Genomic DNA, 19937 nt, shown 5'->3' with positions numbered 1-19937 from the left:
TTAAAATCAATTGGCATATATTGTAAAAGTATTCATTCACTTGAAAATAAATCGTTTCCAAATTAAGATCAATAAATATACAAATATATAAATATAAATTTGTGTACATATTTATATCTTTTAAAATTACAAAACTGAAAAAAGAATATATATATATATATATATATATATATATATCTATAAATTTTTTTCTATAAAATTTGTACATATATCAAATAAAATATTATAAAATGTAATATTACAAAGATCTTCATTGAATACAAAGAAATATCAAAAAATATTTTCCTTTATATAAAAATTAATATTTTTTGACAAAAATTTTTTATAAATTACTAACTTATTAATTAACTTATCATCAAACATCGATTAAATTATGTAAATTGAAATTTACACATAATCTTTTAATAATATAATAAATCAAATGTAAAAATTAATAAACAGGATCTAAATAAAAAGTGAAATCATAATATTTTTACGTATATTTATATTAATACGAATAATAAATCAATATTTATATTAATACAAATGATAAATCAATACAATTTATATATATTTCAATCCTTAGTTCAAAATTCTTTTCAATATATAATATATATGTATATGTATACAATAAATATATATGTATATATATACAATAAATAGGTACTTTCCGATTCACGCATGATGCGTATGAAGTACAGAAAATGTATAATATGTGTAACATGAACTATACATTTTTTGTCACATCGTGCGCATCATGCGTGAATCGGAAAGTACCCAATGTCACGTTTCAAAATATAAAAACATGAAGTATCATCCCAAACATGCGTGATGGCTCGATATTTATATCTTGAAATGTAAGTAATATTGATTCTGTATACGTATTGAAGAGAATTTGACTTATTTAATTTAGCTTCTTCAGTTATTTTCATATTAAATTACAAATTAAATAGTTATAAAAATAATATTAAATTATATATATATTATAATATTATTTTGAATATGAATTTTAATAAATCTTTATTTCCTATTAAAATATATAAATTCATAAAAAAATAAATAATATAAATGTAAAAATGTATTTATGGTGTGCATAAAACGACACACAATCGAACACAATATTTTAGTTGTATGCGACATGTATTTGATAGTACTTGTACGTATGTACACACTATATTACACGATATTACTTATACTACGATTTTATAATTTCTAACGACAATATCACTATCGTTATCGTGTATTGTGCACATACTTTAACGCCAAAATATATATACAATAATATTAACAATAATGGTATTGTCGTTAAAAGTTATAAAATCGGAGCACTGTACTGATTGTTAGAAAGCATTCATAATAATCTGCATAATAACAGTAATGTAAATAAGTATATGTGTGTGTGGTGTGTGTCTATTAATTTAACATATCAATTTATTACATTATAAACTTACAATTTATTACATTATGATATTATCGTAAACTTACCTCGACAAAGTTTATATGTATATCTCTCTGGTTCTCTCTTTAATATTATATTTTTTAAAGAAATTTTTTTTCTTAATCACAAATCCAAAATCTTAATCGCTCGCAATCTTAATCGTGTACACTTAATCATAGTCAAACTGGGAATGGCAAGCTCTCATCAGTAATACGAAATTCAAATCGTACCTCCTACCACATCGCGTGGTAGGCGTAATAGACATACCATAGATGTAGCTAGATTTACGTTTGGGGATGAGTTAAAAATATTTCTATATCTTTGATACAAAAACGAGAGAATATACCTCCATACAATACAAATCATTGCAATTACATTGTAGCAACGTTGCAATATTGCAAATTGCAATGAAACATTACAAAGACATTGCAGAGAATAAATTCACAAAATGCCAACACAGTTGTAAGATAACATAAATATTTCGGAAAAATTTTTAAATCAAAATTCTACAGTTATATTTTTTTAGAATAAAACATATAGGAAATATGCAAACTATAGATAATAAACTAAACTATTCAATTTTTACTTATTTTATCCTTATAATAGTTTAAATATTACAAAATCAATTTATATAAAAAAGTAAGATCCATTTTGAGAGCTTTATTTAAAAGAAATGAAATTTTTAATCTTCAAATCTCTAAAATATAAAACTTTTACTTATAAAAGTTATAAATCTTTACTTATAAAAAATAAATATAATACGTAATTAACATCTGCTCAAAATCATTCAATTTTTTTTATATGTAATAACTTTTCATATAACATATAATTTTTTACAAATTAAAAACTCAAGTATATAAATTAATAGATACCTCATGCTATATAGTATATTACAATAAATGAAAATATTTTTAATAAATAATTACAATTTTGTAATATTATATATATATATATATATATATATATATATATATATATATTTATTTATTTATACTATTTATATTTATTTATTAATATTTTTATACTTTTTAGTTATACCGTCGTATTTAATTGTTAATAATATGGAAGATATAAAAAAAATTGCTGGACATATGCCATTATTAACATTGATAAATGGTACAAAAAATTTAAAAAGAAAAATAGAAGAGATAGTTTCTTCTAATCAGGTATAATTATTATAACTAATATTAAAACTTAGTTTTTAATAAAACTTATTAAAGAAAGTGGTGAAACTCTCAAAATTTCACTCTAAATTTTTAGTCTTACAGTTAATAACATTCGTAATTTACAATTATTTTTTGATAAAAATTGTAAAAAAAGGATTATAGTTTCTGAAGTAAAGTGGGAATAGATTAAAGATAAATATCAATATATTTTTCACTATTTGAAAGAAAATGTTTAATCAAATATTCTTCTATTCTTGAATAGACAATATTGTTAAAACTCTTATAAAAATGTATAAGTTAATATTTATAATGATAGTAATAAGTCAGCTATACAGACGTATCAAGGATGACTTTTTCTAAACTTTAATTAATTTAATCGTCAATTAATTGCTTTGTGATCAAACAGACACAAACACTTTGTATTGACAGAATACATATTTTTTAACCATTTTTTTCAATTAGTGAAACGCATTATTTTGATACTTATATATAATTATTATATAATTATATAATTATAATTATATAGTACACATACACACACACACACATATATAAAATTAATTTATATATTTTTTTATAGGATCAGAATAAGAGGATTCCAACTTCCACATAATGTCATAGTTAGCATATTTATTGTTACTTTACCTCATCTTCTCAACAAAAAATTCATAAAAATATTTTTTTTGTGATATTGTACTTGTGATTTTTTTATAATTTTCTAATAATTTTTTTTAATCTATAATATTATATAATATATAATATTATAGAATTATAGAATTATTATATATTATATAATATTATAGATTATATAATATATAATATTATAATCTATAATATAATAATATTGTACTATATATATATAATATTATGTATATAATATTCTTATTTCTTTTTTAGTTTTTTCTAACTTTATTAATATTTTTTAGTTTTAAACTATCACAAAAACTTATGTTAAGATGTGCCAAAATGTTATTATTCCAAACTTTTGTGTTATATAGACTCTTTCTGTTTCTTTTACGAGTATTGAAACAATCTTTACAAATATTAATCAATAATTTATTACAAAATATCTTTATAAAATGTTACAAATTATTAATACTATTATACCCGCGATGAATATATAAAAATTAATAATTGATTTAATAATTTGATTAATCAAATCAATTGATGATATATTGTAAATTACCTTTCATTAAAATTTGTATCATTTTATATACTTTGATATATTTTACTGTAATATTCTGCATAATTCTTTTTATTTGCGTAAATTTATGTTTTATGCTCGTATAAGAAACTGATGAAAGAATCGTATATATATATTTGCATTTATATAATTTATACTATCATTTTATTTTATTATATTATTGTATCTTAAGTTAATCAACTGTGATTTGATGTAAACCGAAAGTTCATTCTAAGCCAAAAGACAAGAAATAAAATAACTAACTATAACTATATATACATATATAAAAAGAAAAATTTTTGGTAAATTAAAAGAAACAATAAAGGTAATATATTTAAATCGTATTTCCTCGAATTTGTTACTCATCTTAAATATTAAAATTTTAACTTGTTTGTATTTTTTAATTCTTCAATTATATCTCATGTATGAGCATGTAAAAAATAAGCGCAATATAATTTTATGATTATTAAATAATATTGACTGTATATACACTCACCCGCAAAAAAAGCGGTACACCTAAAATTTGAGAAAATTTCATCAAATTTTAAATGATCATAACTTGGTAAATAATGATGATAAAAATATGTTTAAAAAAACAAAATGAAGGCTGTAATGTCCACTTTAAGAATATTTAAGTGGCAATTATGCTCAGCCATTGTTTTCAAAATGGCGGATAAGGAAGTGAAAGGATGTAAAATTGATTATTAAAGGATCGAGTTTGGGACGGTGCACGGCGTAAATCAGGTAACGCAGCCCAATGAGACCAAATGCTCGTAAAAGTGTGGAGTGTTATCTTTAAAATGTTTTTTTACCGAGCTCGATACGATGATTTTTCGCTGAGTTATTCCGAATTTAATTAAAAACGTTCTTTTTCTTCTTCAATTTGCAGCTCAGCGAATAATTATCGTATCGAGCTCGGTAAAAAAGCATTGTAAAGGTGATACTCCACACTTTCACATGCATTTCGTCCCATTGGGCTGCGATACCTGATTCACGCCACGCACTGGAGCAAAGCGGGAACCTTTATTTATCGGTTTTGTATGCTTTCATTTATCCGCTATTTTGAAAAAAAATGGTTGCACATAATTTCAATTTAATTTAGGTGTGTGTGTGTACTATAGTCTTTCAATGTTTTTTCCGTTTGAGACGTGCTTATGCCAGGTACATTGAAAGACTATAGTACAAGTTATGCGATTGATTTGCTAGCTCTCTAGACGCGTTGCTCCTTGCGACTTCATCTATTGAAACCATAATTAATTACTTCTTCTCGAAATTACTTCTTGATTATGGCAACGATAACTCCAGAAAAAGCTGCTCAAGTTGTTGCTTTAATTGAAGATGGCAGAAGTCGAAGATACGTTGCTGAGGCACTTGATCTGTCAGTGTCAACTGTGCAACATGCTTATGCCAGGTACTTAGACACCAATTCTTTCAAGAGGAGGCCTGGTTCTGGGCGCCCTCGACGTACCAATGAAAACGATGACCGATTTATTGTTTTAAATTCATTAAGAGACAGACATCGAACAGCTGTTCAAATTCGAAACAATTTAAGGGATGTCCACAATTGCAATGTATCCGTTGACACCGTTCGGAGAAGATTAGCGGAACAAAATCTGTTTTCGCGCAGGCCAGCGGCTGTACCTTTTCTTACAGGTCGTCATCGCGTAGCTCGACTCAATTTTGCAGTTGCGCATAGAGACTGGAATTACGCAGACTGGGGCAAAGTACTCTTTAGCGATGAATCTCGTTTTTGTCTCTATTCTCCAGATGGACGAGAACGAGTTTATCGTCGTCGTGGAGAACGATTTGCAGATTGTACTGTAAGTGAAAGGTACAGCTACAATGGAGGCTCTGTGATGGTTTGGGCAGGTATTTCAGCGGACGCTCATACAGATTTGCACTTTTTTGACAGGAACATGAACGCAGATGTATACGTGGAAGACATACTCCTTCCGTATGTTGTTCCGTATGCACCCTTTATCGGAGAGAACTTCTTGTTTATGCAAGACAATGCTCGACCACACACTGCGAGAAGAGTGTTTGATTTCCTCGATGAAGTTGGCATAAATCGACTTGTTTGGCCAGCAAGTAGTCCGGATTTAAATCCCATTGAGCATTTGTGGGACAATCTCGGCAAGAAAGTACGAAATCACGTACCTGCACCTCAGTCACTGCAAGAACTTCAAAGAGTTCTTCAAAATGCATGGGATGCAATTACGCAGGATGAAATAAAAAGACTAATACAGAGTATGCCTGATCGTATGAATGAGGTAATACGCGCACGAGGAGGTCATACCCACTATTAATACACACATGCGTGCGCCCACACACACACACACACACACACACACACACACACACACACACACACGCCACAAGGAGGGTTTGGAGTCTTTAAATACTGTGGAGCTGACGAACCACGGGGTCCTTATCCTTGTGGTATACAAACGAGCACACACACACACACACACACACACACACACACGCCACAAGGAGGGTTTGGAGTCTTTAAATACTGTGGAGCTGACGAACCATGGGGTCCTTATCCTTGTGGTATACAAACGAGCACACACACACACACACCTAAATTAAATTGAAATTATGTGCAACCATTTTTTTTCAAAATAGCGGATAAATGAAAGCATACAAAACCGATAAATAAAGGTTCCCGCTTTGCTCCAGTGCGTGGCGTGAATCAGGTATCGCAGCCCAATGGGACGAAATGCATGTGAAAGTGTGGAGTATCACCTTTACAATGCTTTTTTACCGAGCTCGATACGATAATTATTCGCTGAGCTGCAAATTGAAGAAGAAAAAAGAGCGTTTTTAATTAAATTCGGAATAACTCAGCGAAAAATCATCGTATCGAGCTCGGTAAAAAAACATTTTAAAGATAACACTCCACACTTTCACGAGCATTTGGTCTCATTGGGCTGCGTTACCTGATTTACGCCGTGCACCGTCCCAAACTCGATCCTTTAATAATCAATTTTACATCCTTTCACTTCCTTATCCGCCATTTTGAAAACAATGGCTGAGCATAATTGCCACTTAAATATTCTTAAAGTGGACATTACAGCCTTCATTTTGTTTTTTTAAACATATTTTTATCATCATTATTTACCAAGTTATGATCATTTAAAATTTGATGAAATTTTCTCAAATTTTAGGTGTACCGCTTTTTTTGCGGGTGAGTGTATAATTGATACTGTATATATATATTGTGACCGTTAATTTATTAAGGGCTAATGACATTAAATGACCGGTGATAATGGCCCACGGCACACCTTCGGCGCGATCTTCTAATATAAAAGAAAAGTGTTTCTTCTCCAAAGTAAAATATATGGGCGCCAGGTGCGGGAATCCGCACCACTCTAATAAAATTTAACGTATCGGCAGTACACACGAAAAAAATGCAAAGCTCTCAGAAAAACCGCGACGGACGCTCGGCTAGCCCCGTCTCGAAATTGGTAGAGGGGCGGTCCGTTTTAATAATTCACAAGGAAGGATCGAGAATACAAGGTGGCTGCAAATAAAACATAATATTTTAGTAACAAGAATTAATATATTTAACATATGAATAAATTTCAACGATGGACAGACTCGCGTAGATGTAGAACGGTGTTATAATATTGATTTTATCAGATTATCAGCCGGCAGCGACGGGCCGGCATTCGAGCGCGATCACCGCAGTATCACGTGTCACGCGGCAGGAAGAAAGCGTAAAAGAAAAGTCCCGGAATTCCGCGCTAAACGAAACTTGTTAGAGTTTCGGCAGCTACGAATTCCCAAATAATTTTTAATAATGAACACCGCGGTTTTGGCTCCTTTAATGACGTCCGTCCGTCGCAAATAAAATAGTTAATTACAATAGTAGATCTACTCGCCACACGCACAGTTAACAGAATCGATTATAGATGCGAGTCGATTATTCAGATCTACTGCTTTAACGAAAGAATTGAGCGACTACTAACGTATCTAACATAGACGGTTGAATCTAGACATGAAAAATTATAAATAACAATAAAGTATCAAACGATTTGAGCCTCGGAAATATGCGAGCCGACGCCGCGACGTAGTTGCCGGTTATCGAGTATCGCAATCGCCTTTGTGCGTGAGCTCGGTTACAGTACTTTTAACAGACAAAGTTTTACAGCTAACAGTAATAATTGTACAAATAAACATTTACAGTGACTGTCGGCGCGCAACTGGGAGAGAGGGCACTTAATTTTACGAAAGCTCGAACAAAGTCTTTTGGCCGGCCGTCGTACTCTAAGACGCAAATATCGAGAACGCAGAAAAGGAATTTCACAATAAATTTAATGACGGCAGCTATACGGCACCGACATTGTTCGAGCTAATTCTACCTGAATTATTTAACAAAGACGGCCAGATGGGGTCGACGCTTGTCTCACTGGTGACTCCTTGCGGTTCTCCGTGCTCTCGGCATCCACGTGTCGGATTGATAATTTTGGGCCGTCGTTCCCTTCGCCGGTCCGCCGAACAGTGGCGAGCGGAAGGCGGGTCGGAATCACGCCAGCAAATTAATGCGTAACTAGGCCACCTGTGGCGCTTCCGCAACCCTCAGGATCGTCGTGTGGCCCATTTAATCCTGCGGCCTTCAGGGCTGTACATGTGCTTGTCGCACCCCGTTTCCTCTTTTATTTTCCATAATTCCTCTCGTCGAGGCCCGTCAGGAGGGATACTTTCGGCAGCCACTCGCCGTTATTTAGAATGTTCTTCTTTAGCGCTGTTCCGGCCGAGATGACTCCGACTCGGGGTCTCAGTGTCAGTTTTCGTCCGCTGGTTGGCCTTCCCCTCAATTGTTCCCCGTACCTGCTGGGCATGTGAATGTTTACAGGGGCGGCAGCGGTAGTCTTAAGTGGACTTTATTATTGACGCAATTAAATAATAATACTTAGCTTGGCGTGTTCCTTTTAGTCGGCGCCTCCGCTCGCCCGTTTCCTTGTATCCTGTACTTCTTCCTCAATTTTGAGCCACCGGATGAGATCCCGTCAGCGTTTCCCATCGTGCCCGCTCTTAAGCCTAATCTTAACGCTAACAAATAAATTTGTACGCACGGGAGGCAAGTATAATCTCGCCTTCAATAGCCGCTCTCTCCCTAAATTAGGGGAGAACGAGGGCCCAAATTCATTCTCGATCGGATCTCGCGATCCTTGTGACGGACCGCCAAGTGTCACGTCACAATATATATACACACACAGTATCAATTGTAAGAAATAAATAGCGCGCGCGTAGCGCGCGCCTGTATTGTTCTAGTATTTCAAAAAATTCACGAAACAAGAAATGAAATATTGCTTTTATTATAAAACATTGAAATATATTTTAAACATAATAATCTTATTGCATAAGAAAATTTAACTTCACAGATGATCTAAACATTCTTGTAAAGAATACGAGATCAATTATACATTTTGATGTATGATTTATTAAAAAAGATAACATAACTATCGTAGCACACAAAGAAATCGATTGTAAATATAAAGTCAGAGTGTGCTTGTTACTTTAAAAAAATTGATTGTAATTATAAAGCCAAATGAAGAGTGTGCTTGTTGCGACTTTCCTTATTTATTCTATAATGAGCAAATTTTAAATAAAAAATAATTTGAACAAATGTTAATAAACTTAAAATCAATAAACATTCGCAAACAATTCTCTAATTTGCAAGTATATATGTATACATATATATATATATATATATATATATATATATACTTACTAAGTAATAAAATTCTCAACGTCTTTCAATTCAAAACATAACCTTATGTACAAAAAATTTTTTTTGGTAACTCAGTTGTATTATCACTATATGTCCTTTTTGTGATTGGCTTTGTACCCTTTAAACACTGAGCGAAAGATATCGTTGATATTTCATCCGATACTTTTATGTCAGATATATTTTCTACCTCCAAATAGAAAACTTCATCTAAAAAATCAATTTATAAATTAATGATAAAAATAAAAATAAAATAAAAAATTAAGAATAATAAAATTATGATAAAATGATCTTACTTGCAACTTTCACATATTCCTTAATTTGAACATGCTCTCCCTTCTTATAATAATTTTCATGTTCGTAATTTGTAATTTGTACCTCCAATTTATAAGTCCCGTCTGTGATTGATCCGTAACCATAACTCTTTAAATTATTAGTAAATGTATTAAAGTTAGTTTTTATAAATCCATTTATAACTGAAAAATAATTTATTTTCACGTTAAATTAATTTCAATTAATAGTATATTTAATTAGAAATAAAATTCGACTATAATTTCTCACATCTAAATATTCGTACTTTATTATGTAGAAATCCTATTACAATTGAAAAATATTTTTATATTAAATTTATTTCAATTTTAATAATATAATTAAAAATAAAACTGGAGTATAATTTTTACCATATCTAGATATTCATACTTTATAATGTAGAAAAAGTTTTGGACTTCATGTAATTAATTATATACAATATATAATATTTTTATAATCATGTACAAATTAGATAATTATCTTGATATATAATATACATATAAATACAAGACTATTATTGACACTAAATGTCGTTTTAATACTTACGAATACATGTATCTAAATACTCTGGAATATTTGAAATATTAATCAATTTAGGTTTTACTGCATCAATCTTCGTTTTTAAATTAAAAATGCCAAGATTATTTATTATAGTATTCGAACGAATAATTAATTCGTATGGTAAAGTACCATGATTAAAATCCGCAACTTATGGCTTTCTAGCTTTTGCTCCGTCAATATGAATTATCTATTAAGTGCAAGAGTGTTATTAAGACAAATTAGATTAGAAATAAAATTATTAAATATTAAGTAGTAATTTATAGTTATAGTTTTTAGTTGCTTTATTCTATTTTTATTTATTGATATGATAAGTTGTTTATTGTTAAATTACTCTTATAATTATTGTTAATTATTATTGTTCTAAATATAAATTCTAAATTTATTACTCGGTTCGGCTGCAAATGATGTTTGATTCTTTCTATTTCTGTATTCCACGCCACAATTTGTATGCGATGTTTATTATTATTATTTAAAAGAAATTTTAATAATCTGTAATGTTGTGCTTTCCCAATTATTTTTGGTCCGTCGATTTCATCGATAAAACCGATTACTTCTCTGAAATATTCTTGATCAAAATTAATATTTCTTCTTATTTTTTAAGGCTTCTAAACTCGTTCCGATATCTTATGAGATTACGACGTCAGAGCTAGGAAATGACACACTAAGAATTCTTGTGTGTATCTCTCATAAATCTACATTTATATTATATTCATTTTATGGCTCTTTCTTTATTAACTTTCAAAGGAAAGGAATAATACTCGGAGTATTTTTGAAGTGATCTAAACTGTCATTTTATGTAAATATTCTATTTGAAAATGGCATGCAAAAATTCTCAGCGTATCATTTCTTGTCTTTGACGTCACGATCTCACAAGATGTCAAAAAGAGTCCTAAAGTTAAAACATTAAATAAGAGATTTAAAATATTAGAATTACTACACAAATAAATTTATTAACTTTTAATATAAATAACATTTATATTTTTAAAATAGAAAACATAAAAACTTACACAGTCGAATCTTCCAGTTGCACCATTTCCAACATTTCATTCGAGGAAAAATTAATAACTTCTATCTCATCTTTTTCATTTAAAATAGATATTTCTTGTTTATTATGTGTTAATCTGTACAAATTAATTACAAAAACTTTAATATATAAAAAATACAAACTTAATATAAATATTAGACAATTTAAATAGATGAAAATGAATAAAATAAGACAAATACACAAAGATTTAAAGATATTATTCTATGATGGTTAACCAATGTGTAATTTATTAATAAATGAAAGAACATTATTACTTAAAATTAAAATATATGAAATACAAGTAAAGAACAAATATAAATAGTGATTATAATATTATTTTTTACAATATTTACAAAACCATTTTAACAGAAAAGAAAATTTAGTCTTCATCATAAAATATAAAAAAGAGAAGAAGGACAAACTCACTCAATTGAATGTTCTGTAGTAGAAATTGAACCTTGGAATTGAGTTTTATCTTTAACAACCTGAGTAGATTCACGACGAGTTGATGATGATCCATTTCCTGTCAATCGCGACATTTTTTTCGTAAAAATAATATATTCTCTTCATAAAACTCACTCTTGCACGTTTAACATTTTACGTTGTTATATACAGATATGTGTTTTGTTCTATAGTTACTATAGAAAATTAAACAAAAAATTGTAGACACATAAATTTGTTAATATAAGGTGTAACAAAAAAATACTGATGAGATACTCTAATACAAATATACACACATCTACATATATATATATATATATATATATATATATATATATATATATATATTATCTCTTTTTCGTTATCTTTCGTACAACTATAAAATTTTGTTTTGTTTGCAAAGAATAAAAAAAATATTTATAACACGTTTAAATGTATTATAAATATAAATTAATTATAAAAACAAAAATTGAGTATGAATTAATAATATTATACTTCTTTTTTGAAATCAAAGTAGAATTTGCAAATAATTACGATTTTTATCTTGATAACAATGCAATGCAATGTTTCAGAGAAATCTCCAATGAATTACATTGATTTTCTTGCTAATGAGTTTTGCCGTGGCATTATGAATATTATCGATATTCAAATAAATTATAAAGGTCACGGGCTATTTGTACAAAATTTTTATATGAAAATAAAACTTTTTCTCTAAAAAAATTATTGAATTTTACGATTACAGATTATATATACAGATATACATATATGTGCATATATATATATATATATATATATATATATATATATATATACACCTATATACACAGATTTCTTATTAAATCTCATCTTTGTAAATTATAATTATATATGTAAATTATATATGTAAATTGTAATTATGAAACCATTCTCGATACAACATTACAACATTCAATACAACATTCTCAATACAATTCAAAACAAAGTTAATTTCAAACTGAAAATCCAAATGAAATTAATTTTAATGCGATAAAAAAATTAAGTTAATTTTAATTTAATAATCTATAAAATTGATTTTAATATAATAATGTAAAATAAAAGCTAATATTAATTTTCAACAAACCGAATCTAATCTCTGTTTAAATAAAATTTAAATGATAAAACAAAATAATACATTTATACGTACAATTATTTATATATAACACGTAAATGATTTTTTGTAACAAAGAAAATAACGTAATTTTTATAAAAAGAAAACGTGAAAAAATGGTGATTTACTTTTATTTTTTTTATCTTATTTATTCCTCTCCCTCCCTCTCTCCCTCCCTTTCTCCTCTCCCTCATCCTCTTTCTCCTTTCTTTTCTCTCGATGAAAGTTCTTTCTCCATCTTCTTTTTTTCTCTAATTTTTTTCCTCTATTTTTCTTTATCTTCTTTATCCTCTTACTTTTATTTTTTTAACTTTTAATAACTGTAAATCAATATTTATTACATTTTTTATAGTAGAACAAAGCAATATACACACTTATATGTACAGTAAATGATTACTTATGTAACGAATAAAATGACGTCATTTTTATAGAAAAAAAACGCGTGAAAAAACTTAGGAAAATACATACTTTTTGTTGTATCCGCTCTGACCCTTGTATGTCCCCTTTTATCTCCCTCTTTTTCGTTTCTTTCTATAAAAAATCTTTCAGTCTCTTTCTTCCCTTCTCTCTATCTCTCTTTCTCTATCTTCTTTATTCTTCTTTTTTCTTTGTACTTCTTCTTAATTTTAAAGAACTGTAAATGAAAATTTATTTATCATATTTTACATGATATGATAAAACACAGTAATAAGCATTTACACGTAAATGATTACTCATGACGAACAAACCGATGTAGATTTTACAGAAAAACACATGAAAAACCCGGTAATATATACTTTTCTTTCTTTATCTCTGATCTTTATGTACCTCCTTCTATGTCTCTCCTCCTTTTCTCTCTCTTTCTCTTTCTCTTGTCTTGATGAAAATCCTTCCTCTATCTTTTTTTTTCTCTATTTCTCGTTAACTTCTTTAGCCTCTTCTTATTTTGTTAATTTTTAATAACTGTAAATGAATATTTATTTATTATATTTTATAGATAGACAGAACAGAGTAATACACACTTATACGTAAAGTGCGTAAATAATTACTTATGTAACGAATAAAATGATGTAAATTTTGTTGGAAAGAGACGTTTAAAAAACTAAGGAAAATACATACTTTTTTCTGTATCCTTTATAATATCTCTTTATATATCTCCTTTTTTATCTCCCTCTCATTCGCTTCTTTCTACAAAAAATCTTTCATTCTCTATCTTCCCTTCTCTCTTTCTCTATCTTCTTTAGCCTCTTCTTCTTACTTCTTCTTAATTTTAAATAACTGTAAATGAAAATTTATTGATCAGAATTTATATGATAAATATTTACATGTACAACGTGTAAATGATTACTTACGTAACGAACAAAACGATGTAATTTTTATAGGAAAGAAACATGCGACAAAGCCGATGATACATAACTTTCTTTCTTTACACATCTTCTCTTTCATCTTTATGTATCTCCTTTTCTATTTTTTTCTGTCGTCCGATGAAAGTCCTTTTTCTATTTTCTTTTCTCTCTATCTCTTTTTCTCCAAATGCGCACTTCTTGGTATCCATGACTTTTTTTATAGAGGATATAAAATTCTAAATATATACAAATATAACACACATTTAACCATTTAACCATTTTAATCCGACATGACACAAACTGTCATTTTGTCACAATAACCACGAACTCGCCGCGATCTCGATCGCTGACATCGACCGCCAATCACGTACACGGAATAAGGGCAACAATGCATGCGATATATTCGACTCCAAACGAGCAGCACTTCTTGGTATCCATGGCTTTTTTTATAGAGGACTAGCACGCAGCGCGCGCTAACGCGCGCGCCATTTTTGGTCATTACTTAAATAATATAAAAAATTAAATATAATCAAATGATTAATAAGTAATTAATAATTAATGATGATTTATTTTAATTATTATAAATTAAATGAATTCATAAATTAATTTTAAATAAATTTTATTAATTTTAAAATTCAATTAAAATATAAGTTTCATTCGTTAATTTAAAAAAATTAAAATTAATATTAAAATTTTTTATTTGTTTTTTATTTTTTAATTTTTATTCTAAATGCAATTAAAATGTTATAAAACGATAATTATTATTTTTTAATTAAATTACACATACAAATATTTAAAACAAAAATTCTTTTAATTTTTATTTACTTTCTTATCTTTGACATTATTATAACATAATTATATATCACTTTTTCGTTTGTTATGTTTTACTAATCAAATATTTCTTTATAAACATAGTTTTTTATTTTTTTGGACAAATTATCATCCTTTAAATAAACTTTTAATGAATCCCAAGAACGAACTCGTGAAAATGCTACATACAGTTGTCCATGATTGAAAATATTTTTTCGAAGATCTATTGCAATTATTTCGAAAGTTTATCCTTGTGATTTATTTATTGTCATAGCAAATGCCAATTTCACTGGAAATTGTCTTCTTTTAAAAGTAAATGGATATACATTTTCGCAATATAAAGTGATACGATTAAGAAAAACTATTTCTCCAATCTTATTACCTGTTAAAATTTCAGAGCGTAATAAGTTATTACTTAAATCTAAAATCAATAATCTTGTACCATTGCATAAACCTTCGCTGATACTAAGATATCTAATAAGCATGACAATAATATATTTTCTTAAGCATAATTGATAAGGTGGAAGACACATTGGATTTAAAGAGTTGAGATATTCTATCGGAATTGTTTCATATATATCTTGATTATCTCCAGTCGTTTCAAGAGTATCTATACTTGTATAAACTCTTTCCGTCGTTTCATCCAACAAATTTACTACTTTTTCATTTATTTCATTAACATCGACATTTCTTGCAGATAATATAACGTAATTAGCCATAGTTTTATATTGTTTATGTTTTATAATGTCTCTGTACATGTCTTTAACCATATCCAAATTTGCGTTTGCTATACATTTTTCTGGAATATGAATATTATCTGAATGATCATTTAAAGAACCATTACCTAAATTTAGTAAAAATTGTGCAAATTCTTTTTCCTGTGGTAAAGTTCTCATATTTTGTGTCAATGAAAATATTTTAAATTGCTTCCATAGAATACTAAATTTTATCGATAAATTTATAATTTCACAACGCGTAGCTCTTTCTTTTACAGGTAATAATTGTCTAAAATCTCCACCAAGAAGAACGATTTTACCACCAAAATATAAATCATTTTGCATTATATCACGTAATGTTCGATCCATTATTTCTAATACATAGCGTGGTGCCATAGGAGCTTCGTCTATAATAAAAATATCTACAAGTTTTAAATTTTCAGCCTCTTTAGATTGAACTTTAATGTTTGATGTAGAATCAGCGAAAAGAGGTACAGGTAATCCAAAAACTTTATGTATTGTTTTCCCATTTGGAAGTAATGTTGCAGCAATACCAGTAAATGCCATCGTATTAATTATTTTTCCTCTACTTTTAAGTAGATAATACAAGGTTGTATAAATGAAAGTTTTATCAGATCTACCTGGACCATCAATATAAAAACAGTTATTACTATTGTTACTTGTTGCTATTAAAATAGTATCAACAATTTCTTTTTGTTCTATATTTAATTGTTCATATTGTCGCATACCTATCGATATATCTTCTTCAATTTGTTCTTCGTCGTTTATTTCTTGTTCTTCTATCTCTTGTTCAATTTCAAGAAAATTAGCAATATTTGATCCTTCTTTTTGAAGTAAATTAATAATATAATTATAAACCTTCTTTATTCCTATTATAGGTCCAAATCGTCTTATATAATCTTCTGACATATCTTTTTTAAACTCATCCCATAACTTTTTCGGATGAATTGGTTGACAATGAATAAAAATTCGTACGAATAAATTACGAAGTCGTCTTGGCATCATCCAAATTTTTGCTTCATTCATTGCGCGATACCATTCTTCATCATCTTCTATGAGTCCTAATGCTAAACATGCAGCAGTAAAAGTTTGATGTATCTCGTTATTAACTGTTCTTAATTGTTGAAAATTTGTAGCTCCTTTAACATGTAGTAAAAGTATACGTAAATGAAACAATTCTATTTGAGATGGGCTAACGGAATACATACGATCAATACAATTAAAATATCTTTGACGTTTCTCCCAGCGATTAATAGTTCTGCCGTTAATTGTAATTTTTTGAAATACATAATGAGATGGAATATCACTGTATAAATATTGTTTTGCTTCCTCATCTCGAGCATTTAACTGAAAATAATCCAATAATTGTTACTCGTTCTACAGCAAATCTTATCGCATCATTATTAATATTATCATCGATTATAACATTATGTTCGTTTGGTAAATGAACTGGTAAACGAAATATAGCGTGACTTTTTTCTTGTAAAGGTTTACTTAAAATGCGCCAACACGCTTCTACGGGTCCAACATATCGAGCTTCGATAAAATCTTGAATTTCATCATATATTATTGTTTTATCTATATTTTCTCCAATAATTATAGACGCAGCATCGTGACCCTTATAAATATATTTATATAAATATTTTACAGATTTTGTACTCGAAACTATTTCAACATTAATATGACTATTAAATAAAAGTAAGAGTGTTGGATTATATGGAACAACATATCTATTATCAACAACATATCGTCTAGGTCTTTCGTACAGCAATCCATTATTTCTTCGACGATATTGTGGATAACCATCTTCATCCATAGTTGTTTCAGGTCGAAATGGTTTTGGAAAATGTTTTGAACATTTATCATTTATTAAACACCAATTTCCACATGGCCCATGAATCATATGTTTCATTACAACATTATGTAAACTTTCATTTTCATTAGGATCAGGAATTTCTGCAGAAATAAATTTATCAACTATTTCAGAATTTGATATTTTACAATTCTGTTTTAATGTAATCAATAAATGTATATGTGGTAATCCACGTTTTTGAATTCTATTACATAAACGTATGCTAAAACTTCACCAAAAAATTTTTGTCTAACGATAACATCGATTAAATAATTTTTTTTTATATTAAATACTCGAGCACATATATCTGGCCTATCTGCAGGTTGTTGATTTGGAAGTAAATTTTCTTTAATTTCGCGCCAATTTGGATTACAAGTCATAGTAACAAAGATATCTGGTTTTCCATATTTCCGAACAATAGCCATCGCATCTTGATAATGTTGCAACATATTACGCGGTGAACCCACAAATGTCGATGGAAGTATAATCATTTTTCCAATGTGAGCATCGTTATTATTGGCGGTGTTTGCTAAATAATCAATTAATCCTTGATAAGTCTCAGCTCGCAATTGTTTTTGATTCTGTTTACAATAATTAATTCGGTCTTTTTCAATTTTTATATAACTATCTACAAGCCATTGTTGAAATAATCGTCTTCCCATAATGAAAATATTAAAATTATCACGTATAGCTATTCGATATTTTACGTATGCAGCTCTACTTACTCGTTTATTACTATTCTTACGTTGTAAATTATCATGCCAACCTTGATTACCGTATGGGTAATACAATGGATAAATCCATGGTTCTACATTTGGATCCATCGTACTGACTTGTTTTAATGTTTTAGTATTTTTATTATAAATTGTTACATAGGTTTCAGGAATTTCACCATCTGCTGTAGTAGAAAAAACTGCTGCAACTTCATTTATCTTATGTACATTGTATCGGCCACGATCGATGCTTTTTTTAGTTAAAAATCCTAATTGTAATTCACGTATATTGTTATCAGATGTTTGCTGTTGCATTTGAATTTCTTCGTGCATCATTCGATAAGATTGTGCAAAAATGTTATTTGTACGCATTATATTATCTATTGAATATAAAATTTCTTGATCAAGATTCGAATTTTGATGTAATCGACACTCTGTTGCTTCATTACTATTCACAATAAAGAGTTGTCCATAACTTGGTATTTCGTTAGGTGCCGGATATAACGTGGTATTAATTTGATAATAGATTTGTCCTTGAATTTTAAAACAATAAGGTCCATATCTTTGCGCACTAAAATCTGCTATATTTGCATTAAACGATGCGAATGAAAATGTATTATTGTAACCACGAATACGATTATAAAAATGATTTGATTTTGGATGATTTCCAGTAAATAATTTATAAAGTTCATACGGAGGTTGAGGTAAAGGATTTAATTCAATAGTCCCATGGCTACAACAATCGTTAAATGAGCTTTCTTTATTAACTACTTTTTCAGAATTAAAATGTTTCGCACCACAATGTTCGCAATATAAATTCATTTCTCCTATATAATGTTCTACAATATTTTCTAATTGAATAATGTGATGATTAATATCCGTATATCCTTTTTTTAAAGCTCGATTTTTTTCGTACCATCTTATTTGTTTACTTTTATTATTATCATTTATTATATCATTTTGTGATGTTATTTCCTGTAAATTAATATAATTTGCAATCCTATTATCATCTAAGTTTATTAATCTATTTGATGTGTTAGGTATTGAACAAATAGTATTGCTATTTATTGGAGTTTCTATATTTAAGTTATGAACATTTCTAATTATATTAATATCATCGTTAATGTTAAATAACTTTATGTTATCATTTATTATACTAACTTCATTATTATTTTTTATCATAGGAACATTTGTAATGATTGATGTATTAATTGCTTGTGACGCAGTAGTAACTGTTTCATTTGCTGAATATATTACTTCTGTAAGTAAAGTAGAAGTTTGAGAATCTACTACTATATTTTTTGACAAATTCACAGAAGTTTGTGTTATATTTGAGCAAATTTCATCATTTGACAAAGATTGAGAATTTTTCATAAGCGTTTTTCGCTTTGCTTCTCGTCTTTCAGCTTGACATTTTGCCTTTCTTTCTCGTTTGTTACGTTCATATTCCTCTTCTTCTTCAACAGATCGAACTATCTTTCTTCGAGGCATAATTATTATTTAGATAATATCAATTCAAATTAATAATATAATAAA

General features: G+C 28.4%; 3 protein-coding genes across 4 annotated transcripts in view; all 3 read right to left on the bottom strand.

Annotated features, from left to right (window-relative positions):
* Positions 1 to 9531: 9531 nt before the first annotated feature.
* LOC145970834 (uncharacterized) lies at positions 9532 to 12018 on the bottom strand. Of its 2 annotated transcripts, none has more exons than XM_083097840.1 (6): positions 11824 to 12018; positions 11381 to 11494; positions 10760 to 10928; positions 10359 to 10560; positions 9800 to 9979; positions 9532 to 9713 (listed from the first exon to the last, which is right to left on the bottom strand). In XM_083097840.1, exons 1-4 carry the CDS (start codon positions 11934 to 11936, stop codon positions 10522 to 10524), a joined length of 435 nt encoding a protein of 144 aa, XP_082953966.1. In that variant the 5' UTR covers positions 11937 to 12018; the 3' UTR covers positions 9532 to 9713; positions 9800 to 9979; positions 10359 to 10521. The 2 variants fall into 2 exon arrangements, with proteins under 2 accessions (XP_082953966.1, XP_082953967.1); XM_083097841.1 differs by having other exon boundaries at positions 9800 to 9926.
* Positions 12019 to 12957: 939 nt separating this feature from the next.
* Positions 12958 to 19937, bottom strand: part of LOC145969950 (uncharacterized) — a 43790-nt gene continuing 36810 nt past the window's right edge. Inside the window, exons 8-12 of the mRNA XM_083096290.1 lie at positions 14296 to 14525; positions 14063 to 14221; positions 13772 to 13906; positions 13433 to 13598; positions 12958 to 13284 (exon numbers count right to left, since the gene is read on the bottom strand). Coding sequence (XP_082952416.1) covers positions 14370 to 14525 — 156 coding nt within the window. The 3' untranslated portion in view covers positions 12958 to 13284; positions 13433 to 13598; positions 13772 to 13906; positions 14063 to 14221; positions 14296 to 14369. The remainder of the gene's footprint in view (positions 13285 to 13432; positions 13599 to 13771; positions 13907 to 14062; positions 14222 to 14295; positions 14526 to 19937) is intronic.
* LOC145969722 (uncharacterized) lies at positions 17856 to 19892 on the bottom strand. Its single transcript, XM_083095927.1, has 2 exons — positions 19563 to 19892; positions 17856 to 19376 (listed from the first exon to the last, which is right to left on the bottom strand). The coding sequence occupies exons 1-2, from the start codon at positions 19890 to 19892 to the stop codon at positions 17856 to 17858; spliced, it is 1851 nt and encodes a 616-aa protein (XP_082952053.1).

The sequence above is a fragment of the Camponotus vicinus genome, unplaced genomic scaffold (assembly GCF_025532165.1).
Source record: "Camponotus vicinus isolate PSW18456_S1 unplaced genomic scaffold, iyCamVici1.0 SCAF_4, whole genome shotgun sequence".
NCBI lineage: Eukaryota > Metazoa > Arthropoda > Insecta > Hymenoptera > Formicidae > Camponotus > Camponotus vicinus.
Note: the sequence above shows the minus strand (reverse complement) of the source record. Positions and strands in the feature narration are given on the sequence as shown.

Coding starts and splice junctions, on each gene's coding strand:
- LOC145970834 (XM_083097840.1), bottom strand. CDS start 11,936: ATGTCGCGATTGACAGGAAATGGATCATCATCAACTCGTCGTGAATCT. Junction 11,495..11,823: donor ACTACAGAACATTCAATTGA/GTGAGTTTGTCC, acceptor TAATTTGTACAG/ATTAACACATAATAAACAAG. Junction 10,561..10,759: donor ATCATTTGCAGCCGAACCGA/GTAATAAATTTA, acceptor TGCACTTAATAG/ATAATTCATATTGACGGAGC.
- LOC145969722 (XM_083095927.1), bottom strand. CDS start 19,892: ATGCCTCGAAGAAAGATAGTTCGATCTGTTGAAGAAGAAGAGGAATAT. Junction 19,377..19,562: donor TGATAAAAAATAATAATGAA/GTTAGTATAATA, acceptor ATTAATTTACAG/GAAATAACATCACAAAATGA.